This window comes from Jaminaea rosea, assembly GCF_003144245.1.
Source record: "Jaminaea rosea strain MCA 5214 unplaced genomic scaffold BDZ90scaffold_9, whole genome shotgun sequence".
NCBI lineage: Eukaryota > Fungi > Basidiomycota > Exobasidiomycetes > Microstromatales > Jaminaea > Jaminaea rosea.
Window position 1 is genome coordinate 298,784 of NW_020289983.1, and position 25,925 is coordinate 324,708.

Genomic DNA, 25,925 nt, shown 5'->3' on the forward strand with positions numbered 1-25,925 from the left:
TAGTATTCACGACCTGTTCGGGCTCATCGACGATTGATGCCGTGTAGGGGTATATGAGCGCGCTCTCGACGCTTCGCCCTGCGCGAACACCTTTCCCCTCCATACCTCTTGCCGCCATGTTCCTGAACAGTTTCGCTCGCCTCGTCAGTCCCGACCGCAAGCGCACCGCCAACCCCTCCTTCATCGTCAGACGCCGCTACCGCGAACTCCCTGACATCGGCGGGGCCGTATCACCGGCCATCGCAGCACCTTTGCCCGACGACACTCTTGAAGCCCCTCGCACCCTTCGCCTCTTCGGTAGACTAAGGCTCCCAAGGTGGCCAGCAAAGCCGATCACTGCTGTACCTCTACCGGACGAACAGCCGGTTGCGCGTCCACCAGTCCCCCGTCGCCGCTCATGGGCAGCTCAGACGATGACCCGACTCTCTAGGCCATTCACGCTACGACGTCACCGCTCAGAGGACTTGCAGCCGCTCCTTGAGCCGAACCTCTGCCTCTCCTCCTCGTCACTCCTTGACGACGTCCCGATCCCTGATCCTTCTCTGGGCGACTTCCTCGTCTACCTGGACGGGCTCGACCAGGAGCTTGAAGGCGCTCAAGCCATCTTTGCAGCTCACACCATGGACGTGGATGCCTTTGAGGACGATGAACGCGACGAGGACGCTCAAAACTCCTTTGAGGACAGCAGCAGCAGCAGCTACTCTAGCAGCGGAGAACGTACCTTGGCCATCGAGTTCCGCGATCCCATTGACGATGAGGCTCACAGCAGCAACCCTTTCGATGACATGGAGCGTGTGCAGCTGAGCGACGGGCCCGTGCCCGAATGCACTGGCTCAACGCAACTCAATCCCAACTGTACCGAATTCTACTTTCCTACTCGCAACTACGGATCGATCCGCGAGATCGAGGCCGTCACGCGCGAAGTCGTCTTAGACAATCCACGGCCGCCCCTGCCGCCCAGGCCGTCCATTGGCCGTCGCCTCTCGTCGCGTGTAGGTGTCTGGAGACCATGTCGTCCCAGGCAGGGCACGCTAGAGGCTCTGCTGGAGGAGGAAGGGCCGACGCAGGAGCAGTCGATCGAGGTCGACCAGTACCCCGACCGTACCGTTGTGCGTCTAAGCTGGCGCGATGCTCCCGCCCAATCGATGCCTCCTGAGAATTGGGAGGAAGTGCGCAGCATCGACTACGCACCAACTGTTGTACCGGTTCATGACATCCATTGCTAGAACGAGCGCGTAATTTGTACCTCGTATCATGCCATCTCATCGCATCGCATTCTGCCTTGACATCTCGTCTTGTCGCGGTGATATTTTTGAAATTAGAGTCGTTGTCATCGCCCTCGCCAGGCCACGGTGTATGCTGACTAGCGCTCCGCTTCGCCGGCGGAATCAAGTGCCCCGTAGTGCCTGGGCCTCCTCAACCCCGGCGGCGGCTTCTTTCGAGTTGCAACCAGAGTGAGTGGCGCGCCGCTCGATCGTCGACACGCCCTGGAAATGGCAGCCAGACAGGCAAGCAGCCTAGCAGGGCGGGCAGGCAAGCAAGCAGGCAGGCAGGAGCTAGCAGCATCGGCGGCGGGGATGCGATCGCCCCCTCGCTCGTGGGTGCGTGGGTGGCACGCCTCTCCCTGACATTTGTTAACGACTTCACCACTCCTCTGATCATCCTCATCGCGACGGGCAACGCATATTTTCGCCCTTTCTCCTTCTCACCCTCCTCTTCGGCCATCCTCGCGCCGAGATGGACCCAGTCGCTGGTCCATCGAGGATACCAAATCGGTCCGGCTGTGCAAAGCCGCCGCGGGTACCGCGGTCTCGCGGCGTCGATGATGACCATTATCATCGTGGGCATAGCGGCGACGGGGCCGGCGTGAACGGGCCGCTTGTCTCGAACGATGATCTCGATGCGGGCCCTTCATATCGCACGTTGCAGCAACCAACACGTTCGTCGCCATCATCATCACTCTCGTACGAGAGGCCGCGGCGGCAACATTCATCCACAAGGAGCATGAAAGCCGACAATCCTCGCCGCGCTGGCTTGGTCATCACATCAGTCGGCTCGTATCTTCTTGTTGCCTCTCACCTCTACGAAGGCGCAGCAGCGGCTCCCCCATCACCACTTTGGGATTCCAAGGGCAAAGGTCGTGCCTACGACTTCGACGAGCAAAGAGGAGTCAGCGATAAGCTTAACCGCCGCCCGTCGTCTGGCAACCTGATGAGGGCAGACACGCTGTTGCCGCCCGCTACGCCCTCTCGTACCACCTCAACACCGACGCTTAGCAGATTAGGCAAAAGACAAGTCGGAGCAGCAGCTGCCTATTCGAGTGGCATCATCGCAGAGTGAGTAGCTGTTCGGCGAGGAACAAGGCGCCATGTCGACTCATCATACGCACTCCTTACTCTTCCCGCCAGTTGGACTCACCAATCACGCAGCGTCTGGTTCCAACGAAAAGGTGAGTTGATAGTGCTCTCAATCATCCGCCACGAGAGGCGAGGCTGACCATTAGTTGACCTCCCCTAACGCGCAGCCATCATTATCACCTCGTGCTTCCTCGCAATCTTCATCGTCCTCATCATCGGGGCGACCGTCTTCCTCCGCGATCGTCGCGATGAGAATGACGTAGACGAGGAAGACGACGACGAGTACTCGGACGAGGCAGCTTTGCGGCGAATGAGAGAGGAGCGGAAGATGAGGTCAGGGGATAGGGCAAAGAAGAAGGAAAAGAAGGGTAGCGAGAAGGAGGCGAGGGAGAAGGAAGAGAATGGCTCCATGCAACGCAAAGGGAGGCGCAAAGCGGATGGCACAAGTAGCGGATCGTCGACCGCATTGAGCAAGCGGTTGGTATCGAGGTGGATTCGATCCTCACCGGGCATGGAGCGCACCGGTAGTGCCACCTCGTCGTCGCAGGCGGCGAACGAGGCGGGCGCTTCGAGGCGTTCGACAGAATCGTCAAGGTCGTCGCTAAGGAGGGCAGCATCGCGAGGCAGCCGATTGGGAGGGCCAAGACAGGATCGAGTTGAGGTAGAATACGACGATGGTACGGCAGCGGAGCCCGTGTCGTCACGCGAGACAGGACAGTCGGCTTCTGGATCATCGTCAGGGCCTCGTCATTCTACATCGCGACCCTCATCATCAAATCGACAGGCGGACCACTCAGCTGCTCTCGATGAAAGCGATATCCAAGCGGCAGACGAGGCTGTCGACATCAACCAGCCACCAGCATACATCCACCCTCCTTCGGCTTCGTCGCCTCCTCCGCCACCTCCCCCTCCTATGCCAGCGCCGACATCGCAGCCAACATATCACCGACCCTTGGCCGGCGAGTTCACCGGAGGGGACTCGAAAGAGGGTGCAACTGGGGGAGCGCCTTCAACTTCACCACAGGTGCCTGCACACGTGTTGGCCAATTTGCAGAGGCAGGACAACGTCGTCACTACCACTGGCCCTTCGCAGGCATTGACGGCTGAGGATGGCATCGCACATCTCGCTACCGATGACAAGGCCCGACTCGCCGCTCTGGCTGCCGCAGCCAGTTCGCCAACGAGCGTGCCCAGCGCGCCGCAGTACGAGGGCGGCTCGACGAGCGCTTCAGCTCCGCAAATCATTCAAGCGCCCTCTGCTCCCGACCTCGGCGACGACCACGATGGTGACAGCGCCTTCGAGGCATTGCCACCGCAGCCGTCTGCAGCTGACCTCGAGCACCGCGGCTATCCCAACGAGAAGGGCAAGGGCAAGAGCAAAGGCGAACAAAACGTCAGCGCCGACTTCTTGCCTGCACCGCCGAGCGCGCATAGGCAACACTACTCGCCATTCGACCAGCCATACCACCGCGCAACGCTGCGTGAGCCGCCGACGTTGAGCAGGTCCGGCTCGGCGACGTCAATTCCACGCTCACCTGCTGGCGTGCCAGCGGCAGAGCCTAGCGCTCCGCCTGCCGATGTTGATGAGGGCACCAACCCCACATCTGAACCTCCCGCCCTCAGCTCACGAGCAGCAGAAAAGCAACGCGAAGCCGAGGCTGAGCTGGCTCTCGTCGCCTCATCGCCCGCGGAGTATGCAGCGAGAGACGGCCATGGCAGCGGTGGCAGCGCTCCTGAGGCCCTTCCTGTGTATCAGCGAGGGGAGGACGCACAGCAACCCTCTGCGCCTGCACTTGGAGCTGACGCAGAGGAGCAGGCGCCGACAGATGTAAGGGCTAGTGCTCCCCCATTCGCACCGCACGAACGCCCACACCCTTCAGCGCCGCCTGCTGAGGACAGTTAGAGGCGGTAGCTAGCGGGACTAGAGCTCATTCATCTCCCGTTCCTTCAACCCCTGTTCATATATCATTCCCCCACTCCTCCATTAGCCCACCGCGCGACATATTCCACCTCACACTCACCGACTCGTGCATTTGGCTTACCATCTGGCCGGTGTCTCATTGCTGCAATCACTCGCATTCTCAGTCCTGCTTCTCATCTTGTTGTATCATCAAATACAGAGTAATTTGGCTTGGCCTCGCCGGTGTGTATGTAAACGTGACTGGCGCGACGCACCTGGTGCGTTAATGCGTACTGAAGCTTGTCCCTCAGCGTCGGCGTCTCGTGGCCCTTCCTTCCTTCCATACCTACTTCCACAATCCCATCATGTCAGGCCTGTACGTCGCTTAGTGCGCATATTTCATAGCCTCTGCCACTCACTCTTCACTTCTTTGCCCCTACCAGAAGCACGTCCTTCCTCGGGGACATCAGCTCCTGGAGTCGCAAATCTTCCTTTTCAGGCTCGGCCATCATCGTCGCCTTCGTCCTTGGCCATGTGGTCTTCTCGGCGCGCTACCTAAAGCAGAAGTACGGGCTGGACGATAACACGAGCCCTCGTCGCGATATTGCGGATAAAGGCGAGGAGTACATGAGGAAAGGGAGGATCACGAGGGAACAGGTGAGACCTGCCAGGCGTGACGAGGCTGAGACGGGAGAAACCCGCTGATCGCTGCCTTCGACCGCATCATGGCTCTACTCGTCATGACCTCCTTTCCCCCCCCGGCGCCCCACCCCAGCTCAACCTCCTTCACCGCAACCAGGCTCTCCACGAGAATAGCATGGAGCACTTCCCCCTGTTCGCCTCCTCCGTCCTGTTTGCCCTCATGACGGGAGTCTCCCACATCAATGCCTTCGCTCTTGCGTATCTAGGAATTCGAGCTGGATATGGAGCGAGCTACTTGGCCATTAAGGACAAGAAAGCTTCTGTGCTCAGAACGGCTTTCTGGTGGTCGGGCAATCTGGTCTGCTTTGCAATGATCGTCAAGGGGGCAAGGAGACTTGTGGGTGTGGGGAGGATGTGGGAGTAAGAGAGCTAGGGGATTGGAGTCTGGTCTCGCAGCACATTTTGTGGACCACTTCCAGCTTCGTCTTGTCAGCTTCATCTACCACCTTTTCTCCTCTTCTTCGTCGCCTCACACAGTGAATGAAGAGTTTCGCGCCTCATCCCTTCATCCCAGCTCTCCGGATCACGACCATCTTCCCCTTGATTGATTCATCTCGACGCCCGTGCGCCGTCCACCTGCAAGATGGGCTCGACGCGCATCAACTCGCAGCCAATCATCCCCTTCCGCTCCCGCCTCGCACATTTCTCCACTCTACCACTATCATCCCCCTCATCACCATACACACCAGCTGACCTCATGCCCGCCGCTCGAAGCTCTCCTAGAGCTACGAGGGCGAGCAGCAGAAGCAAGGCCGCCGCCTTCCGCTCGTCTCCGGTGGCGAAAGGCGGTGCTGCTGCCGCTGCCAAGGGTGGCGGTGGCATACAATCGCCCTCGCATTTGCGAACTCCCTTGGCTACCAAGACGAATATCGCACGTCGTCAAGATGCAAGCGAAGAGGCGGAGCAGCCACTACCTCGTGAAGTAGCAGCCTCAAAACTAGAGCCACGCCCACCAGGAAAGCAGCGCTTTCTCACCCCCGGCAGCATCGCGCGAGTACAAAGTCTGGACCAGCGCCAGTCCATTGATAGCGACCTCGAGGCAGCTCTGCTCGCCGACAGCCAAGAGCAGCAGCCACTACCATCGCTGCGCAACGAGGCAGAGCTTCAACTCCGTCAGCTTTCTGTTCCTCCTCCCATCACATCCACGCCGATCAATCGGCACCGCGTCGCCCACCCCAAGTTAGCAGCAGCCGGGCCATCCAAGGTTGCACCCTCACCAATCCGCCGCCCTGCCTCAGCCACCAAGCTTCGCAAGTACGCGCCACCGCTTCGGGAGCGCAGTGCGGACTCAGACGATTTTGAAAATGAATACGTCGAAGAAAGCAGGGACACGCAGGCTCGTACGCAAATCCCCGTCCCCGCCGCGATTCCATCAAGCCTGCAAACGCAGCAGCAGCAACAGCAGCGGCAGCGTCCAGCCACTCCCAGCAGTGGGCGCGGTCGCATGAGGGAGGGAGTCCCACGCGCCTCGACTCCAGTACCAGGTCGATCCTACCTCGACGAGCAGATGCTCCATTCTCCGGGTGATCGTGGGCCGGACTTCTTCGCAATGCAGGCAAGCGGAGGAGGCACGCCTTCTTCTTCAGCACAGCGCCGGCGTCTTCATGAGCAGCAGCGACGCGGCTCAGGCTCAGTTACAGGGCAAAAGCGACGCTTCGAGTCCCCCTCCCACTCTGCCACCAGCCAAAGCCGTCGACACTTGCAGCTCCCCTCCGACGCGACGGACGAGGAGGTAGCGCGTACGAAGGAGGCAAGGACTGCTGCTTTCGTTCGCAGCGCGAGTCAGGCAGCAAGGAGCAGCTCGCAACAGCGTCAGCTGTATCATCACAAGGGAGCAGCGAGGACACCTGCTGGTAGTCGCGACCGCGACTCGGCACACAAGGCTGGACAGGGTAGCGAGCGCCGCAGTATTGCCGGAGAGCCTAGGTCTGAACACAAACGCCGAGACCGCGGTGATAGGAGAGACACTGCAGCGGACATTGAGGATTCACAAGACCCCTTTGGATTTTTCCGAGCTGAAGAGCGCATCAAGCGAAGGAGGATGGTGAGCGCAGGCTACGCGGCGTTGGTGCCTGAAGGCATGGGTGCTGGAGACAGGAATGAGGATACGGCCTTTGAGGAGATGATCGAGAAGCAAAATGAGACGCTGCGGTCGATTCGAGAGGGAGGGCTGGGGATTGGTGATGATACTGGAAACGGCAGCGACGAGCTGCAGATGGAGGGTACGGGACGGGAAGAGGTACGCGAAGAGGGCCGTGAAGACGGTGACGAGGACATGCCCGACGTGCTGGGCGTACTCACGAGTACTCGTCGCGCTATAGGGAACGTTGGTCAGAGCAGAAACGACGAAGACGAAGACGATGACGATGATGCCATCCTACGGCGCATCTTGGGTTCAGCCGACGATGCTTCGTCCGACCCTGCAGCAGGTGCCGCTGACAAAAGACAGAAGGGGGATCAAGAGGGCAACAGCAGCTCAAGCGATACGGACGATTATGCTGCTCCGTCAACTAGCAAGAGGCCAGCAAGAGGAGGTCAGAAGGGGATAAAGGGACAGCAAGGCAAGGCTCTCCCGGCGCAAGAGAAGAAGGCCGCTCCTCGACGAGCAGCGGTACAACGAGGCTCGCGACGCGCCACCGCGCGTGGCAAGGCTGCCCAAGGCAGCGACGAGGTCAGCACCAGCAGCAGCAGTGACGTCAATGCCCCAGAAAAGTGGCGTGTAGACAAGTTCCTCGACCAAGTGCTGCCGCGACGCTACGTGCAGGGTGCCGGCATTACTGCCGCCAGAGAGAAGGCAGCTTCGCCAGAGAAGCGGACAAACAGGAAGAGGGCGAGGTTCGCGGACGACCCTGACGATGAGGATGAGGAAGACGACTCTCATCTCGGCCCGACGTGGTCCTCCTCACCTGTCACGAGCCCTGTACACAAGGCGAAGGGGAAGGGCAAGCAGACAGCTAAGAAGAGCAACGACAACAAGAAGGCAAGAGCTACCGCCAAGAGAGGCAAAGCTTCCAGCAAGGTCGGCGCGAAGAGCCAGTCATCACGCGCTGCTGCGGGCAAGAAGGCTGTCTCATCTGCGTCGCGAGCCACGAAGAAGCCAGACAAAGGCGGTTCGGCCACGAGGAGCAAGCGCGGCGCCTCCGTAGCCTCAGCGCCCAAACGTGCCGTCTCTGAAGTCTCCACTGCCCTCTCCTCTGCCCCATCCAGTCCCTCCGCCTCACCCGGCGAACAAGCTTCTTCCTCCTCCAACTACGGTCAGCGGCCCCCCACCCACGCAGCACTAGAAGATCGACGAAGGCGTGGCGATCATAGTTTGGACGGGTACGAGTTTGAGGAGGAGTTGGTGCTTGATCGCTGAAAGAGTTGGCAGGCGGGTATGGAGGTGGGAAAGCGCTTGGTATTCGGGTCGAGATGGTCATGGAAAGAGGACAGAATAGGATACAGAGAAAGGGACGAGAGCCAGGCAATCAAGACGTGAAGTGGGTATCGAGGAGTAGAGAAAAAGGGGCGCCCGAAGGGTAGCGACTCCTGAGAAGCTATCACACCGTTACTGTCGAAATGTTTCCTTCCTTCTGTGCCTCCTTCCCTTTTTCGCCATCGTCACTTCGCCTCACTTCAATACCACAGCCATCGCCGTCATCCACCTCGTGCCTGACCTGCTCGCACACATCAAGTCGTAGCCGTCGCTCTCGGCTCCGGAGCCCCAAGCGCAGTAGGCGCTGCGGCTGAAACATCTTCATCAGCATCCAACTCTCCTTCCTCCTTCTCCTCATTCTCAGCAGCGCCAGTAGTCCACTTCGATCGAGGCATCCAAGGCGGTGGCCCTCCTTTCGCTACTACGACGCGAGATTTGAGACGAGGGTCCCTCTTGCTGGCGGAGAGCCACGGTGCAGGGGAGCCGCGAGTGATGTGGCTAGGCGTGGGCCGCGCGCGATGGACGTGAGTGATGTTGAGGGGTGGTAGCGGCTTGGCGGGGAGCGAGCTGTGGGTCTGGTCTGAAGAGGGCGGGACATGCTGCTCTGCTTGCGGCAGCACCGCTTTGGAGCCAGAGACCGCTTCCGTCTGCTTGTCGCGGCTTTCGTCCGCACTGATATCCATATCGTCGCTCTGGCCCGCGGCAGCCGCAGGCGGAAGAGGTCCAGGCGGAGGACCAGGAGGAGGACCAGGGGGGAGTGGTGAAGCGGAAAGGGTCGCCATTTCTACCTCGGCCGCTTCGGCGTCTGCCTGTTCATCTCCAGCGTCTCCCTCAGCTGGAGGAGCGGAGGAGGCGGCCACAGTCTTGGCAGCCGAAAGTCCTGCAGCAGGATCAGATCCCGCCGAAATGACCGACTGCGGGACAATCTCTGGCGACATCGGCGGCGGTCCATCATCATCAGGCGGCGGCGGAGGGGGCGAGCTGTTCGATAGTGGCAGCTGAGAGGGCGGTGACGGACGGCGAGGCTGATGCTCTCTGCCTGCCTCTTCCTCTGGCTGTCCATGACCTGCTGCCTGCTGCTCCTGCAACGCCGCGCTAGCCTTTGTCACCCCGGCGGATGGTGAACCCCATCTCCTAGCTCTTCTTGGATCAAGAGTGGCTTCGTTCGAACCGCGCAAAGGCGCAGCAGTGCTGCCGAAAGGCTGCAGAGGCGGGCGAGTAGCGATGGGGCTGACACTGCTGCCGCTGCCGCTTCCCGGACGGCGCTCGACGGGGGAGGAATGACGTGCCCCTGTAGCGACCCGATGCTCCATGCGGGGGGAGACGAGCGCATATGGTCTGGGAGGGTGATAAGATGGGGAGACTGGAGGTGTAGACCCCGAAGAGGCTGGAGGGCTTCCACGGGCCGCAGGTGTTTCGAGAGGACGACGAGAATCCCTGCTTGCCGCCGGTGCTCCCCAGCTGGTGTTGCGATCCCCATCGCCGGCGCCGATCGGGCTTCTTGGTGTATATTGATCAGGTGACCGAGGTGGGTCGAGCGGTGCAGAGCGTGTCTGGTGCTGCTGCTGCCGCTGTTGGTACCCCACCGACCTGTCAGCTCCCTGCGCACCGGCAGATGAGCTTGCTTGCTGCTGTTGTCCAGCACTCCCACTCCCACTTCCGCTGAGCCCAGTGCCAACAGCAGCTGAAGGCGCCACAGGGGGCGGCCTCACCGGCGGCCCTCTTCCCCGGAATCGGCCTTGCGGCAAGGGCTCCGCAGGCGCTTTTTCCAGCATCATGGTCTGCTTTCGGTTCTTGTGGGCACCAATGTAGGCACCTTTTGCTTGGGCGTTGGAGGTTGAAGGGGGAGGAAGAATTGCATCGAGGAAATTGCCCGTGCCGCTGCCGGGCGGGCTAGTCGCCGATGATGGTGCTGAGGAGGGGCCGGCAATGGCATTCTGCTGGACTGACCGAGGCTGTGTCCCTTGTCTAGGCGGAGATGCCTGCCTCGCCTTCTTAGCGGGATTGCCTGTGCTAGTCGCCCCTGCACCTGCCACCTTTGCTTCTCGCGCAAGCCTCTCCAGCTCACGTACACTCGCATTGGCCAGGGGCCGGTGATGGTGCTGGGTGGACCATTTAGTAGAAGCTGGCTTGGATACCGGTGCCACGCTTGGCTGCGGTCTGATCGAGCTATTAGGGCTTGATCGCCGCTCAGCTGTGGCACTCTGAGCGCTCGACCCGGTTCGCGTATCCTTTGAGCGCGACGCTGGCTCGACCTCTTCGCTGATAATGCGCGGCAGGCCAGGTCGTGACGCCGAAGGAGACAGAGGTGTAGCGGCTGCAGCTGCCAACGCGATTGCTGAACTTGGCCTCACAGTCGGCTCTGCAATGGCCAATTGCGGTCTCCTGCGAGCCATTGGTTGGTCAGAGTCCGATGCCGAACAGGGGCCGCTACTCAGCTCGCTGCTGAGCTCCGGGCTGTCGCGCTTGCGCTTTTTTGAGTCTGTCCCTGGACTTGCTCGAGCGCGAGGTTTGGGCCTTTGAATACTGACGTCGCCGTCATCGTCGTCTAAGTCGTCCTCCGCATCCGACCCTACCACCTGAGCGCGCCTCTTGCGCTGCTTCTCCGCAAGCTCCTCTTGTGCCTTCTTACGCTTGTACTCTCTGAAGAGCTTCTTATCCCTCCTGAATTCGAGCCTGAGCCTTCGTCTGGCATCCACGCCAACGGAGCTGTCTTCGTACTTTTGTCGATCGGTATCGTCTTCATCGAGAACGGGTGTATCATCCCCGCTGTCCGGCTCAGGAATGTCCTCTGGCCTGCCTCCCCTTGACTCCCAGAACTCATCCATGGCCTCCTTGCTGAAGCATTGTTCTGGCTCCCACGTGTTTGAGTGAATGTTGAATCCATTCCACTTGGTGCGATATTGCGTGTAGCCCTTGCGCGGGTGTCGCCTCCACCGAAGGATCGTTTCGATTTCGTACTCTGGAGGGCCGGATTCGCCCTCCTCGTTGATTTGCAGCTGTGCTTCGAGCTGCGAGACATCGACAAAAGACCATTTCTCATCATTCTCGCTCCAGGATGCCAGGCTGCCTTCGCTCTCTTCGAATGGCATCGGCGTCACTCGATAATCCTCTCCCCAGTCCGTCTTCTCCCACCGTACGGGCTTGCCATCCTTGGTGCGGCCTTTGCCCTTTACTTTTCCCTTGCTGCCCTTTTTGCGTGGCATAGCAGCAGTGGCGCCGGGCTAAAGGAGTGAAGGGAGTCAAGTCAAGGAGTTGAAGCTGCCAGTGATTCGGAGCTTGATTGGTGCGGGGACGGCGGACTGAGGGCCGTGCGGTGCTGCGTGTTGGACTGGACGCCGTCTTCCGTGTCGCGGCAGGCTGCGTCCCAATCTTGGCCTCACTCACTTCCTCTTTTCGCCGATAAGCATTCGCTTTGGCAATCACCACAATGCTCGACCCGCCTGCGCCTATTGACCAGGCAAACACGGGCGCAGATGTTTCTTCCCTCGCAGATCCGCCGCCCAATGTCAAGCTGCCAGACTCAGAGACGACGGAAGCTCGCCCAGCTCCTACGCCTCGACCCTCGGACGATCTTTCCATCCTCGCTACACTCAACAGAGCTGCAGCTCGCCCAGCATCAAAGTCGCCACTATGGTCTCGAAAGGCAGGAGAGGCCAACGTCGTTCGATCTCGTCAAGGTAGCGTCTTGACTCGAGGTCTCGTCCTCAAGACAGACCATTTCGAGGGCACGCGCGTTCGCCCCACGAAGCTCGATCTGTCTTTGCAAGGTGCTCCGAATTTCCGCAAAGCCGATGCACCGCTTGAAGTCTATGGTACCGCTCAGCCCACTATCACGGGTCTGCGCACAATATTAGCCGTTTTGGGCGCAGCACCCCCTCCAGCAGCAGCTGCAAATAAGAGGCCATGGCAGAGGACGCCATCCGGCATGACGCTCAAATCACCGCCAGTCTCGCGTCAGGCGTCGCATCAGCTCAATAAACAGGCCGCATCGCCCATCGAGTCTCCTGATATGCGTCCCATTACTCAGCAGGCCAAGAAGAAGACCACAGTCTGGGTCTGTACCCGTGAAGAGCCAATGTGAGTGGGCGCACATGCGAAGCTACCTTTCCATCCTGCATCTGACTCAACTTTCTTCTCCGTCCCTCGCTCGTAGCATCTACATTGGCGCTCGACCCTTTGTACTCCGCGAGCAGACGAGCCCAATTAACACCTTCTCCCTCTCGTCTCGTGCCGACAACTTGGAGGCCATCGAGGGCAGGCTCAAGGACGACATCCTGCGCGAGGCTGCGCGCTTCGGCGGCCTGATCATGGTGCATGAGGAAGAAGGAAAAGGTGACGAGCCCAAGCTCAAGCCGACTTGGATCGCTGTAGACACAGAGACCGTCAAGACGGTTCGAGATGTCTTCGAGGATCTACGCAGTCAAGGATGGGCGTGCGACTACCATCGCGTACCAATCGCGCCTGACCAACCCATAGAGAACAACTACCTTGATGCATACACGCGCATTCTTCAGTCCCTCGACCCTGAGACGTCGGCAGTCGTTGCCAACTGCGGTGCGGGAGTCACGCGAACCACCTTCGCTATGGTAGCGGCACAGATCGTCAGGCGAAGACAGTGGATCCTGCGTGGCCATCCTGATCCTTTCAACTTGGCCGACGGGACGATGAGTCCTAGCAATCCAAACTCATCCGGTGCGGCCAACAGTCCTAGCCTGGCAGCCACCGCTGTCACTTCGCCGGCTCTAGAAGCACAAAGAAGAAGTACTGGCATCAAGGGCAGCGCCGACTCGTCGATGGCAAAGAGCCTGCGAGCCGTTTGGGAGAAGCAGGCTCAGGCTCAAGCATTACTGAGACTGGTCCAGCTTCTGGGTACGGCAGGCTCTAGCTCTCCAGTCGAGCTCATGCTGGCCAACCCAGACCTCCTTGAGGCGCTACGCCGAGCATTGACCGGAGACTTTAGCGTCATCCGTGCTCTATGCGGCATTCTCGACGCTGGAATTGATGACAAGGTTGTAGTGGATGTGGCCATCGATTCAGCCGCGCACCTGACGAACCTGCGAGAAGCTGTTCTTCTCGAGCGAGCCAGCTATGCCCTGGTCAGCTCAGGTTCCTCCTCAGATTCAGCTGGTCAGCATCACCAACATCACGGGCACGACGGCGGGGTGCGCCGCAGTGAGAAGGCGGCCATGCATCTGGACAAGGCTGTTCGTGCTCTTGAGAAGTACTTCTTCCTCCTCGCATTCTCCTCGTACGTCAATACCATCGATGGAACGGCCGCCACGCCGCAAGACTCCTTCGCCAGCTGGCTGACCCGTCGCTCCGAAATCTGGAACACCATTCAGCGGATCCGCTCAAAGGGCAAGCAGCTCTACCTCTTTGATCCTGTGGCTGACCTGAGCCAGCTGCGTCGGGGTGGTGGGAAGGGAGCGCATCAGGCCGGCGGTATGGCGCACCTACGCATGGCTACAGAGGATTCGGCCGGCAACAGCAGCGAGGAGCAGCGTGCAGCAGCAGGTGACGAATTTGCAGATCACCATGTCCGCAATTTGCGCTCAGGTATCGTGCTTCGACCTGGTACCTTGCTGAAGGAGGACCTCTGGCAAGCGCAACGTGACCGCCCGTCGGACGCTGCGGTCTTTGACGTTCGTGGAGCCATCAACTTCAGGCGGATCGCAGGGACAGCCATCTTTGCTACTGGGCAGCCGACGGTCGATGGGATTCGCAATGCGCTCAAGAGTATTGGCGACCAGTTGAAGGGACGCGCAAGGATATCCTGCTACTGGCTGAATTTGCGCGAAGAGCCGCTCATCTACGTTGCCGGCCGGCCCATGGTGCTGCGTGACTCGACGCTCTCCCTGCGCAACATCAAAGCATATGGTGGCATTTCTTGGGCGCGTCTGCAGCTTCTTGAAGACCGTCTCAAGGCCGACGTCATTCATGAGCTGCAGCAGAACGACGGACGTCTCCTCCTTCACTCCGAGGACGCCAACGGCGAGATCTACCCGCAATGGCAGGAGGTTTCAGCCGATGACGTTGAGACGTTGCAGGACGTGATGGGCAAGGTGTCGACCGAGGTCAAGCGCGACGGGTCTGCCATCTGCGGTGTTGATCAGCTCGAGTTCAGGCGTATTCCTTTCACGGCGGAGAAGCCGCCTGACTACGAAGACCTCACTGCGCTCCTGCAGCTCGTACTGCGTTGTCGCGATTCGGCGATCGTGAACAATTGTCAGCTTGGACGGGGCCGAAGTACGTTGGCTTCAGTCATCGTGCTGCTCATCGCTCAATGGCTCCGCGAGCATGGGAATGCAGGCGAGGAGCTCTTGCTGCTTGCCAACGACGATGCGAAGCCCTCTTCTCCCGCCGCGGAGCACCGCCCTCCACCACTCTCCTACCATCTCATCAACAGTCTGCTCCGCGTCATCCCGCACGGCCTCGAAGTGAAACGCGCAGTCGACGAGGCCATCGACCAAGGGTCCGCCGTGACCAACCTCCGCGACTCGATCGAGGAGTTCCGCCTCGCAGCCGAGGAGATGGACGGTGGAGACGACAATCCGCAGCGCAAAGCCAAGATCCATGCAGGCTGCCAAGCCTTGCGTCGATACTTTGTGCTCATCCTCTTCCAGTCGTACCTCAGTCAGACCAAACCCGACGTCATCGTGGGGGATATGCCCACCTTCCAGGACTTTGTGCATCGTCAACCTGTGCTGCAGACGATTAGCAAGGAGTTTGAGAATGTCAGCCTGGCACTGATCACGCCGCTGCAGCAGAATGCGCAGGGTAGCAAGGGAGGTATTGAGGCGGCGGATGGGATGGCTTTGGCGTCCGAGGTGGACGACGTGGTTGCGCATCGTGATGGCGCCATCCTCACTGCGTATACTATGCTCAAGAGCGACTTCTTTTCGGGCATCGCCAAGGTGCACCTTTCCCAGATCGAGGGGATTCCCAACTTGAGGCAGGTGCCCTTGCTGGTCGGCCCGCCAGATGCTGAGCCGTCCACACCAGGGAAGCTGTCAATGCAGGGATCATCGACGTGGGGCAGTGGGATGCCGACGCTTGACGGACTGAGGGCAGGACTGGAAAAGATGAAGGCCGGGCCCAAGGGCGACACAACTGTCGTATGGACCTCGTTGCGAGAAGAGCCCGTCGTCTACGTGCGCGGACGTCCGCATGTGCTGCGCCTCGCCGACCAGCCCCTCACCAACCTCGAAGCTACTGGTATCACCACAGAAACGGTCGAGCGTCAAGAGATTGCCCTGAAGCGCGACGTGATCGAGGAAGCCGCTCGCCGCGACGGCCGCATCTTGCTGCATGACGAAGTGGAAGTCGAGCCTGGCAAATTCGACATCATCCCCGTCTGGGAGAGCCTACGCAACCCGAACACGGACGTCCTCACCCCCGCCGAGGCGTACGCGATGGTGCAGGCTGAGGGTTACCGGGTGGACTACGGGCGAGTGGCGGTCACAGATGAGCAGGCACCCTTGCCCGGGGTGTTCAAGGCTATTGAAGGGAGAGTGTTGACCGCGCTCAGGCAGGGAGCGGCCACTGCGTTCAATTGTCAGATGGGAAGGGGCAGAACAACGACCGGTATGGTGATCGCTGCCTTGGTCAGCACGGTGCACCATCATCGTGACGAGATCTTGGCCGCTGGCCCAGGCGGTGCAGTCGATCTGACTGCCAGCGGTGTGCTCAGCGGGGACGACAGCGTCATTCTTGACGGCGGCGGAGGCGAGAGCACCACAGGCAGCGTTGCCGGTGATAGGATGACGGGAGCCAAGGATTTCTTGGACAACCGCGAGGAAGAGCTTCTCCTCAACGGCGAGTACCGCATCATCCTTCGTCTCGTCGGCGTCCTTTCCCAAGGCAAGCTCGCCAAGCTCCTCGTAGACGAAGCCGTCGACCGCATGGATCAAGTACAGAACCTGCGTGTCGCCTGTTACGATGCCCGCCTCCGAGCAGAGAATGCTCCCGTCGGCTCAGCGAAGCGTCGTCACTTGTCGACCGTCTTCAACAACTACCTCGCTCGCTACGCCTACCTCATCGCCTTTGCTAATCATCTGCTCATTGACGAGGAGGATGGAGCTGGGGTGGACGTGCATTTCCAGCAGGTCAAAGAGCTGCTCAAGGCTGATGAGGCGAAGAGTCGCAGGAGGACGACGAGCACGGGGACGACGAACAGCACGAATAGCGGCAGTGGCGTGCAAGGCATGACGCCCGCGAATGCGAGCAAGGGAGGGGCAGCTCCATCGCCTTCGCCTAGGCCGTCGACGGCGCCCACGACTGGTAGCGCGGGCCCCAATGGGAAGGGCGGCCCGGGCAAGTGAGGAGCTACAGGGTTGACATTGTTGTACGGGCTACTGGTAGAATGCAGAATGCAACGTGTGAGTCAAGCGCGTCGTGCTGATCTTGATCGTGCTGATCTTGATCGTGTTGAGGGCGATTCGTCAGATCAGCACGCACCGTCCAAGACATCAAATCAAGACACAACGATATCAGTCAAGCCAGAATGATCTCTTCAGTATGATTGATTTCATTTTGCGTGCTCGCTCGTCTACGAGTTGATGCTGAAGCCACGCGCGGTGCCCTCCTGGTCATCCTCGAGCTGCTGTCCCTCAGTCATGGGGACGACCTCTGCCTTGGACCTGTCAGGGACCTCGTCGATTCCCCTCGGCCTTGCGTCGTACCCTCCGGGGTTGTCAGCGAGCTCCTGCGCCCTCTTGTCCTCCGGTCCGCCAATTCCCTCGTAGCGCCTCGACGACTCGATCTGGTCCCCGTCCGCTCCCTCTCCGGGACGGATGGGCACCTCGTCGCCTCCACCGGTCATGCCGCCGCGGCCGTGCTGGATCTCGACGCCAGGGAACTTGCTGCTGTCATTGACACCGGACTCGTTGAGTCCAGACTCCTCGCTGAGAGCAGTGTTGCGGGGGTTGAAGGACTCGCCGGTCTGGCCGCGCGACTTCTGGTCGAGGTCGGCCGACTGCTCGTCAATGATCTGGGCGTTGGACTTGCCTGCGAATGCCTCGGACATGTCGGTGACTGGAGAGGGGGAGGAAAGAGGTGGTCAGCGCCGGGTGGAGATGAGGAATTGGCCAATGCGGCTGTGGCTCACTTGGTGTGGTAGTGGTGATGTGAGGGATTAAGTTCTTTGTTTTGATATCGTTGAAAGAAGGGAACGCAGATCCGGCTCGTCTCCTTGCTTATATGCCCTGACGTCTGATGAAGAAGTGGGTCATTCAGGGTTCAGAAGACCTCAAAGTCAAGTGGAGCTCGACGTCACACTGCGCGTCAGCCAGCAGCCAGCGCCCACGCGAGGGTCTTGGACACCGAGCTTGGGGCGCAGCGTCCTAGAGCTGCAGACCTTCGACGCCCAACTCATCGTGTGATCGATCAGGCGAGCATCGATCTCCCGAAGACGTACGGCGCTGCTGCGAAGAGAATAGAATATGGAAGGGGGCTCGTAGAGGGAGCGAGGAGATCGACGACGCGATAGCGCCAGCCACGTGGTTTGCGTTCATGGATTCGAGAGTCGCCCCGCGGCCTTAGTCGCGCCAGTCCGCCCTCACACGCTCGCAGCGTCGCCGCCCTCCATCCGCTCGCCGGTGGGTGTGTGTCGTTCGCGCACGCACCTGTGAACAACCCCGCAACCAACCCTCATCACTACTACCACCGATCTCACACCTCCTGCTCACGACGCTGGGCGCGCGATGCCCTCCAGCTCTGGCGACAAGGCCACAGATCCCACATCCGACGCAGAGACCGAGCCTTTGCCATATCCATCCGACGACGAGGGAGCCCAAGACGCCAACATGGACGCCGGCGACGCAAACATGGACGACGCAGCCGCTGCTGCCTCGGCTCTGCTAGACTCAACGACGGCTGTCTCGCCAGCCAAGTCAACACAAGAGCCTTCCCAATCCGATAGCGATCTGTCCGACGCTCCAGAGAATGAAGACAATGCCAGCGACGCCAGCGATTCCGAGGATGCGCTAGGAGAAGACGACAGTGAGGAAGGCGAGGAAGGAGAAGACGGTGATGAGGGCGATGAGGCAGATGACGATGAAGAGGACGACGACGAGGATGACGAAGAGGAAGAGCAAAAGTCATCTGCCCCCGCACAGCGCGCTGGCGGACGAAGAGCTCGTCAGGAGAGGGAGAACATCGCGCAAGAGGAAGAGGACGAGGAGGAGGAGGAAGAGGAGGAGCAGGCGGCGACCCCAAGTGGATTGGACGCGTTGGTATCGCAAATCGAGGCGCAAGAAGCTGAGCAACAGGGACCGGACGATGACGAGGATGCGGATGCCGACGCAGATGGCGAAGCAGAAGCGGATGATACCGTTCCGGCCGACCTGCCCGATTCGTCTGTCAAGTTGACTCCCAGGGCACGCAAGGCAAGCCTTTTGGGCGCGCAGATCGTCCTGGACCCTGGTTCCGAGGGAGGCACGTCACGCCAACCAAGCGCAGAGGCAGAGGGCGAGGAAGATGAGGAGGAGCAGGACGACGCGGCACAAAGACAGCAAGAGGAAGAAGAGCGCGAAGAGGAGCCAGCAGAGGAGCCCGCTGAAGAGCCCGCCGTTGAGGCAAGCGCAACCGCAGCGGGCACACCGCTCCCTGAGCCCGAGGAAGATCAAGACGAGGCGGCCCTCCGCCGGACGGAAGCCATGGACGCGCTCACCAAGATCGAAATCGACTTTGCCATGCTGCGCGACCGCCTTTACATTGAGCGCATGGAAGAGGTCACCCGGGAGAGCGAAATGATCCTTGACGGCACTCATCCGGAGCTCATCCACCTCACAGCATTGATCGAGGCGAGAAGGCAGCATCGCCTGCGTACAGTGAGTGTAGGCGGCGTGATATAGGCTGCATACAGGGAAGACTGATCCCTCCTGTCCTTGCCCGCGTAGGTCGAGCTGTGGTTCGAAGAGGAGCAACGCCACTTCGCCAAGATGGCAGCGGCAGAAGAGCGCGAAGCCTGGATGACCTGGCGCTACGGTGCTGCCGAGCTACGACGTGACTCAATGGACGATATCAGCCGGAAGCGGCGCAAGCTCGAACGCGAGAAGCGCAATCTCGATGCCCCTCGCCCCTCACGTCGCCATCAAGTCTTCGAGACGGAGCTCATCGGCGACCCTGATCTCGCAGCAGCCGCAGCTCAAGCCGCCAAGGCAGATCGTGAAAAGGGTGTCGTAGGCCGCAGGAGAGCAGCCAGGGAGGCCGAGGAGCTCGCTACACTTGGCAGTCACATCGCCTTGCCTGATCTGCGAGGACTCGAGGACTTTGAAGCGTGGAACGATCTCGAGCGGATGGGCATTCAGCGGATGCAAGTCATGCCCGAGGCGCCGCCGCCGCAACACATGCCCGCGCAGATGCCGCCAATGGGGCCAGAGCAAGGCTATTACGGCGGACCAGGCTATCCGTACGACGAGCGCGCTATGCACCCTGAGCACCACGGCTACCCTCAGCACCCTCATCCCGAAGATCTCTACAATGCAGAGCAAGCTGCCGCGTATGAGCGCGAACAGCGTGAAAGAGAGCGCCAGCATCATCATCAACAGCAGCGGGAGCAGCAACAAAGAGAACAGCGGGAGCAGCGGGAGGCACGCGAGAGGGAGCGGGAGTATCACCGTCAGCGAGAGCGCGAGCGTGAACGTGAGCATCAACGCGAACAAGAGCGAGAACGCGAACGTGTGGAGCGAGAGTACGCTGCGGAGATGCAGCACCGTCACCAAGCCTCGCTACACTACGATGATCGCGACGTCAAGCCGCATACCAATGGCTATGGCCATGGTTCTCGCGAACGCCAGCATCCTCAGCAAAACCATCGAGAGCGGGAAGGAGATCGCAACGGCTACGGTGGCCCGCATATGACACAACATCGACCTCCACGAGAAGAAGTCTACCCTATTGCTGGGCCGAGCGCATCACCGCCTAGACGCCCACCTCCACGAGAGCAAGATCATCATGCACCGCCTCCCCCACTACGTCGCCCAGACCTCGGTGGCAGTGCTGCAGCTGCTCCACCTCGTCATTCCCCCGCCCAGCATGGCCAAGAATTGCGTGTAGACCCGACGCCAGCTCTCGGCGTGCCGGAAGGTGGTGTGCCGGCGCAACAACCACTCGAGGTGGCTCAACGTCTTCCGATCTCACCGCAAGCGCATCACAAGGTCTCACGGGATGTCACGACGGATCAGCGAGCGGGCGGAATGGCTGAAGGGAGCGGGAGCGGGGGAGCCCCTGAGCAACCAACGGCATCACAGTCGATGGCGACGGGAGGATCAGCGGCTGAGCTTTGACTGGCAAGACCCGGCAAACATACATCGTCAGGCACAAGGAATCTTCCCCGACGGCAATAGAAGTAGCGTGTGCGCGTGAACGAGCGGGGTGTTATCATCGTCGTCGGATGGACAGTACGACTGATTGCCGCGTCGAAGCACCGGGTCGAGGGCAAAGCCAACTCACCTGATGAAGCGCGGATCGTGGCGCCTACCATCCGCCCGCCCCCTTTTGCCGCTGCCGTCCGCCGCCATCGACCGCCGTCATCGCTATCGCCCGCCAAGATCGTCGCAGCCGTCTTGTATCATCTTGCCCTCCTGTCCTCTTTACGCAAACGCACATTCTTCTTGATACCATATCAGTCGCTGTCTTTCTTGGTGCAAACAGCACGGCATGGCCTGCCGATACAGCGACGAGCGTGGCAGTGACGGGGGTGCTGGCCTTCTCTCTGGCGGAACCTCTCCCGCTGCTGTAGCCGCTCGGCAGCGTAGTGGCTACTTTGGCGCTGGGAGCACAGGGAGCCTTTCGTCGTCCTCTGCTTCTACATCGGGGGCTGCAGCTGCTGCTGCGGCTGCTGGCGTTTTCGTGCTAAGCAAGACGGGGCCAAGCTGGATATCTGATCGACAATTCTCAATCAACACGGGTAATGGGCATGCGGCGAAACATCGACCTGCCTCTCGCGATAGCAGGACGAGCAGTTGTGGCCGCATGATGCCCTCCCCAGGCATCCTCCCCGGGTCGCGGCCCAGCAACGATTCGATGCGCAGTAATACCAGCTGGCCTTTGCTTCCGGACGGTCGGCGCAAGAGTCAGCTACGCACTGGCCGCATGGTCATAGACTCCCCAACGTCCATCGCAGTCGTGGGTGGCGCTGTGACGCCTGAGGAGGCACCCAGGAACCTCAGCACCGTCACTGGCGGTCCCCATCGACTCCCAAGCGCTGGTGGCAACAGCGAAGGAAGTTGCGGCCACAGCGATCCTCAACGCAGCGCGGGCTCTCGCGCCGAGACGCCACGCTTCTTTGCTCAGCGCTTCTACGATATACCGAGTACGGCGACCACTCCCAAGGAGACCGACGTACGCCGATCCCGTCGAAGGCTAGTGGACTTGCCAGAGACCAAATGTGTAGGAGACTCAGCTCCTATTCGTCACGCCTCCGAACCTTCACGCCCATCCACCGACTCATTCGCAAGCCGCGACGAGGAGGACTTTTGGACGCCCTCCCGAAGCCCATCTGCAGCGGCTATGGTGCGCTCGGGACCCACGCCAGACCGCAGTAGTGCCTACCTAATGCCACCAATCGACCTTCACAATGATCCGTTGCCGACCACCGACAAGACCCATGCATGGCAAAGCCGAAGTCCGGTAATTCACTCTCGACCCCTCGTGCTCCCTCAAGTGGCAACGCTGGCAGCATTCGAACGCCAGGCGCGCCCTCGTGCGCCGAGCCTGAAGCAAGTGTACTGCCGTGACGACGATCCACAGGATGAGATACACAGCGCCAGCGCAGAGCAAGCTCACTTTGGCACCGCTGCCGCCCTCGCCGCTCGCTGCCGTTCGCATTCCACCGGCGAGGATGCCCGCTGGTCCATTGACTCATACCGTAGCGACATGGCCTGCCTAGGCGATAGCGGCAGCGAAAACGGCGATGACGGACACTACTACGAGCACGAGCAAGATAGTCATTCGTGTGGTGCCAGCTGCGACTCGCATTCGCCAGTGAGCGACGCTGAGACACCTTCTACGCCCGTCCAGCTTGTTCAAGTTGCCAAGAAGTCGATTGCTAGGACCGACGCCATTCTTCTTGTTGGTCGCGGTGCCAAGCACTATGTCGAAGCTGGGGTCCAAGCGGTTCCACAAATAGGCCTAGCTTCTTGTGTGCCGGGCATGGAATTTTCTCACCACGAGGCCTCCCTGAATATCCGCCGCTCCCGACCGCAGCTCACCATTGACACTGTCATGTGCAACTTCACCGTCGCCAAGACAGCGTCTCTACCGCCAGCTCTAGCCGACTCCAAGCCGGATGTATCAGCCACACTTCCTTCCATACCTGCCGTGGTGCAGTGCCCAAATTGTCAACATTGCTTCGACTGGGTCGGTGGCAAAGGAGATGCCGCTGACCGTGAGGAGCACAGCATCCAGCCATCCGTCTCACCTGCTGTTACAGCCAAATCTCTAGCTCGGGCACGAGTAGAGGCTCGCTCTGCCATGCGAAGCTCCAGCCTGGGTCGGGTCGAAGAGCTCGAGAGCAAGGCAAGCAAGGCCAGTCTGCGAGCCGAAGCGCGCACTCAAGCAGCTACGCCTGCTTCGCTTTCCTGCAAATACCGCAACATCCGCAGCGCCGATGGTCCACAAGGTACACCAAGCAAAGAGGGCAGCTTCACGCCCGCTAACGATCTTCAACGCTCTGCTACGCCGCAGGTGGCCGGCCGTGACTATCCCGCTGTCGACATCTTCCAGGGTCGCATCACGCCGGCAGGCAGCATGAAGAGCCGCTTCGATCCAAGCTCGCAACGCAGCGTCGCCACTCCCGATCTACAACAGCACCACCTCGGTGAGCGTCCGTCTTCTCGCACATCTTTTACCGACTCTATCACCTCTAAGCTTCGCCACCACCGCGACTCATTCTCATGCCTGCCGCTGCCGGTCCACAACAACCCGAACTCCTCCGTCTTCACACCAGACAGCCGTTCAGGATCGAGCGTCGGCTCACTAAGCGGGATGGTCAGCAAGCTACCGTCTACGACGGCCCTGCCTTTACGTCGCAAGCACACACAGACGTCTGGCAAGTCGAATGAGACGACAGAGACGACGCCTGCCTCGTTCGCGCATCATGCCTTGCCCGAACCCGTCGCTCAGCCACTCAACGAGGTCTGCCCGTGGGAAGACGAGGAGCAGCCACAGCAGGGCGCTATTGCCTCTTGCAGCAATAGTGTGGCTGCTGTGCGTGGTCAGTCGGCCCAGTGGAAGATTGACGGCGCCGACTTAGAAGACGACGCTGACCTGTCGACCATGGCGCCACGCACCCCTTCCAAGTCAAAGGCGCTCAAGGTGCTCGGTATACCCGATCCCGCCGCATCGGCCATATCACTTTCCGCTGTCTCCTCGTGCTCTGCCTCGCGTTCGCTCTCCAAGAGAAGCGACAGCCGCTCGGGCAGTAGCGGCCATAGCGCTGGCAGTCGCTTGGCGCGTCGCGTGTCCGTCAAGACCTCAATCTCCTCATCCTTTGAAGCCACACATATCTCTGGCTACTCGAGGAGCCCAAATTTGGCTGGAGTTGGCGCTACGGCGAGCAGTCCTGCTCAACCCCAGTCTTCAACCGCTCACTATGTGCTGGCAAGCGCCGCAATTCCTCCACCCTTGGCAAGCGTCTTTGTCGGGAGCCGCTCGCGTCCTTCAAGAGTGCGACGTCAGCCATCGACGCAGGATGTGGGCTCGCAGGTGAAGACTGGTACCAGCAACACCAGTAGTGCGGTAGCCACGACTGGGTCGACGGCGACGTCAAACTCCGGGTGCTTTCCAACGCAGCGAGGCGGCAGCTACGACTATCCCACGCAGGTGGTGGCCGCCATACAGCAGCAAGCAGCAGCGCTTCCCTCGCCGCCATTGCCCCCTCCTTCGTCGTCCTCTGCTTTGGCCGTGCCTCTCCAAGAGCCTAGCAGTAACAGCGCGACGCCAGTCACGCCCTCCTCTGGGTTACGCAAGCTTCGCCACGCCTTCAAAAGAGGAGCTGCGCGACCCGCAAGCGCTGGCAACAACGAGTACGGCGAGAGTCGCCCTCATTCGCGAGGAGGCAACAGTGCTGGCTGTGGCGTCTTTGCGGCTGCCGCTGCACCGCACTATGCACATGCCGTACTCGCAGGCTCTCCCGCTATCTGGCCATCTACGCCCGAGAGGCCTATGCACTGCCTTCCTCCTCGCCCTTGTCCTTCCAGCCCTTTGGCCTCGTCGGGCTGCACGCCCCTCAATGCTCCTGCGCCTTCGCCCAAGTTGACCCTGCCGGCAGCAACTGCGGTATACCCACGCAGAGTTCCCTCAGACGGCCTCGCCCCCCGTCGTGTCACCTCCATCCGCCTGCCGCCTGTTGAGTCCCTCGAGTCTGTGCGCTCGGAGCGAGAAGAGATCGAAGGCTTGGTTGGGGCGGATGACCCGAAAGCGAGCATCAGCGCTGGCCGTAGAACTACTCCCATCGAAGGCGCACATTCGACTTCTGCCGCTACGTCGTACTCAGGGTCAAGCGGCACGACGGACATGCTTGACCTGCTTAGCACAGGCAAAGGCATCTCGTCTTTGAGATCGAGGCCCTTCAGGGCACCATCGACAAATGGAACTTCTTCGCAGTATCCTCCTGCTCAGCATCATCAGCAGGACGGTCCACCACGCCAGCAAAGGGAGCGCTCCAAGAGCCTGACTCGCAGGAGGCGCGAGTTTGAGGCCTACTACCAGAGGAATTCGGGATCGGATTGGAATCCGAGGGTGGATTATTTATGACCATGTGGGGGCGCACTGTCTGCGAGAATGCCGCTGCTGGCTTACTATTCACGCTCTCTTTCGTTTCGTCGATTGCTCCATCTCGACTCGATAGTCTATCCGCACTCGCCCCCCTCCCTACCTCAGAAGAAGCAAGGCGGGCTGAGGTAAATGTGAGGCTATTCGCGCAGGGCAGATGAATTTAATGTGGTCCCTTTGTTCAGTACAGCGAGATGCGTAGAGGAAAGAGCGGGCAAAGTAGGCCATTGACGCGAGTGAGCGGACGAAGCGGCGCTGGGGCCGACTCTCCCAACCACATGGCTGCATCGCCAAATCACGCAACGAGCACTCGCTTGCGCACGCGCACGCACTCGCAGTCACAAAAGCCCCGGTTGCCACAGGCAGGCCGCCGGCGACGTGCGGCGCCTCGCCCTCAGGCAGACCCTAATTGAAATCCACTGCAACGTCTGTGCGGCAGCCTCTTTGTGACTCGACGAACATTTCCCTCCCCAATTCCAAAGTCGATCAGGTGCTGCCTGAGGTGGCAGAGGGTAGATGGCTAGGCGACTGTTGCGTCGCTGCTCCCACGCCCCTGCCTGCTTACGCACCAGCCACCTTAATTGCGCGCTGAACGACTGCTTTGCCGCCTCATCCCCTTCTGCCGTTGACTTCCCGCGTTTTGGCCGTCAAGTTGGCCATGCGCGCCACACGTGGGTCGCAGGTACCTGGCCGTGGAAAGCGAGCGGCAGCACTCACTACCAGTCAAGCTAGGGGCCTAGCGTGAGAGTCCCAAAGTGCCCCATTGCCGGCG

The 25,925-nt window shown here is 60.4% G+C and overlaps 9 protein-coding genes across 9 annotated transcripts; 7 read left to right on the forward strand and 2 right to left on the reverse strand.

The window, feature by feature from the left end:
- Positions 1-116: 116 nt before the first annotated feature.
- BDZ90DRAFT_261047 (hypothetical protein) lies at positions 117-1,226 on the forward strand (the record flags this gene model as incomplete). The annotated part of the gene is made up of 1 exon (XM_025508332.1): positions 117-1,226. One exon carries the CDS (start codon positions 117-119, stop codon positions 1,224-1,226), a length of 1,110 nt encoding a protein of 369 aa, XP_025361406.1.
- A 778-nt stretch (positions 1,227-2,004) lies between these two features.
- On the forward strand, positions 2,005-4,260 carry BDZ90DRAFT_261048 (hypothetical protein; the record flags this gene model as incomplete). Its single annotated transcript, XM_025508333.1, has 3 exons — positions 2,005-2,336; positions 2,409-2,449; positions 2,525-4,260. The coding sequence occupies 3 exons, from the start codon at positions 2,005-2,007 to the stop codon at positions 4,258-4,260; spliced, it is 2,109 nt and encodes a 702-aa protein (XP_025361407.1).
- A 278-nt stretch (positions 4,261-4,538) lies between these two features.
- On the forward strand, positions 4,539-5,433 carry BDZ90DRAFT_192342 (hypothetical protein). The gene is made up of 3 exons (XM_025503882.1): positions 4,539-4,633; positions 4,701-4,914; positions 5,018-5,433. The coding sequence occupies exons 1-3, from the start codon at positions 4,623-4,625 to the stop codon at positions 5,321-5,323; spliced, it is 531 nt and encodes a 176-aa protein (XP_025361408.1). The 5' UTR covers positions 4,539-4,622; the 3' UTR covers positions 5,324-5,433.
- On the forward strand, positions 5,434-8,504 carry BDZ90DRAFT_192360 (hypothetical protein). The gene is made up of 2 exons (XM_025503883.1): positions 5,434-8,321; positions 8,385-8,504. The coding sequence occupies exon 1, from the start codon at positions 5,543-5,545 to the stop codon at positions 8,315-8,317; it is 2,775 nt and encodes a 924-aa protein (XP_025361409.1). The 5' UTR covers positions 5,434-5,542; the 3' UTR covers positions 8,318-8,321; positions 8,385-8,504.
- On the reverse strand, positions 8,282-11,627 carry BDZ90DRAFT_232901 (hypothetical protein). The gene has a single exon (XM_025506430.1). The coding sequence runs from the start codon at positions 11,578-11,580 to the stop codon at positions 8,629-8,631; it is 2,952 nt and encodes a 983-aa protein (XP_025361410.1). The 5' UTR covers positions 11,581-11,627; the 3' UTR covers positions 8,282-8,628.
- A 378-nt stretch (positions 11,628-12,005) lies between these two features.
- On the forward strand, positions 12,006-16,437 carry BDZ90DRAFT_211139 (hypothetical protein; the record flags this gene model as incomplete). The annotated part of the gene is made up of 4 exons (XM_025504096.1): positions 12,006-12,454; positions 12,531-13,045; positions 13,127-13,473; positions 13,555-16,437. Coding segments are annotated over 4 exons (4,194 nt in total), but the record flags the coding sequence as incomplete, so codon positions are not given.
- Positions 16,438-16,864: 427 nt separating this feature from the next.
- Positions 16,865-17,817, reverse strand: BDZ90DRAFT_232902 (hypothetical protein). The gene is made up of 2 exons (XM_025506431.1): positions 17,484-17,817; positions 16,865-17,410 (listed from the first exon to the last, which is right to left on the reverse strand). Exon 2 carries the CDS (start codon positions 17,400-17,402, stop codon positions 16,926-16,928), a length of 477 nt encoding a protein of 158 aa, XP_025361412.1. The 5' UTR covers positions 17,403-17,410; positions 17,484-17,817; the 3' UTR covers positions 16,865-16,925.
- A 177-nt stretch (positions 17,818-17,994) lies between these two features.
- BDZ90DRAFT_192498 (hypothetical protein) lies at positions 17,995-20,736 on the forward strand. Its single transcript, XM_025503884.1, has 3 exons — positions 17,995-19,206; positions 19,276-20,073; positions 20,384-20,736. Exons 1-3 carry the CDS (start codon positions 18,079-18,081, stop codon positions 20,432-20,434), a joined length of 1,977 nt encoding a protein of 658 aa, XP_025361413.1. The 5' UTR covers positions 17,995-18,078; the 3' UTR covers positions 20,435-20,736.
- A 592-nt stretch (positions 20,737-21,328) lies between these two features.
- BDZ90DRAFT_232904 (hypothetical protein) lies at positions 21,329-25,388 on the forward strand. The gene has a single exon (XM_025506432.1). It carries the CDS (start codon positions 21,356-21,358, stop codon positions 25,133-25,135), a length of 3,780 nt encoding a protein of 1,259 aa, XP_025361414.1. The 5' UTR covers positions 21,329-21,355; the 3' UTR covers positions 25,136-25,388.
- Positions 25,389-25,925: the final 537 nt, after the last annotated feature.

Coding starts and splice junctions, on each gene's coding strand:
- BDZ90DRAFT_232902 (XM_025506431.1), bottom strand. CDS start 17,402: ATGTCCGAGGCATTCGCAGGCAAGTCCAACGCCCAGATCATTGACGAG.
- BDZ90DRAFT_192360 (XM_025503883.1), top strand. CDS start 5,543: ATGGGCTCGACGCGCATCAACTCGCAGCCAATCATCCCCTTCCGCTCC.
- BDZ90DRAFT_232904 (XM_025506432.1), top strand. CDS start 21,356: ATGCCCTCCCCAGGCATCCTCCCCGGGTCGCGGCCCAGCAACGATTCG.
- BDZ90DRAFT_192498 (XM_025503884.1), top strand. CDS start 18,079: ATGCCCTCCAGCTCTGGCGACAAGGCCACAGATCCCACATCCGACGCA. Junction 19,207..19,275: donor GGCAGCATCGCCTGCGTACA/GTGAGTGTAGGC, acceptor TTGCCCGCGTAG/GTCGAGCTGTGGTTCGAAGA. Junction 20,074..20,383: donor AACGTGTGGAGCGAGAGTAC/GCTGCGGAGATG, acceptor GCAGTGCTGCAG/CTGCTCCACCTCGTCATTCC.
- BDZ90DRAFT_192342 (XM_025503882.1), top strand. Junction 4,915..5,017: donor GGAGGATCACGAGGGAACAG/GTGAGACCTGCC, acceptor CTTTCCCCCCCC/GGCGCCCCACCCCAGCTCAA.
- BDZ90DRAFT_232901 (XM_025506430.1), bottom strand. CDS start 11,580: ATGCCACGCAAAAAGGGCAGCAAGGGAAAAGTAAAGGGCAAAGGCCGC.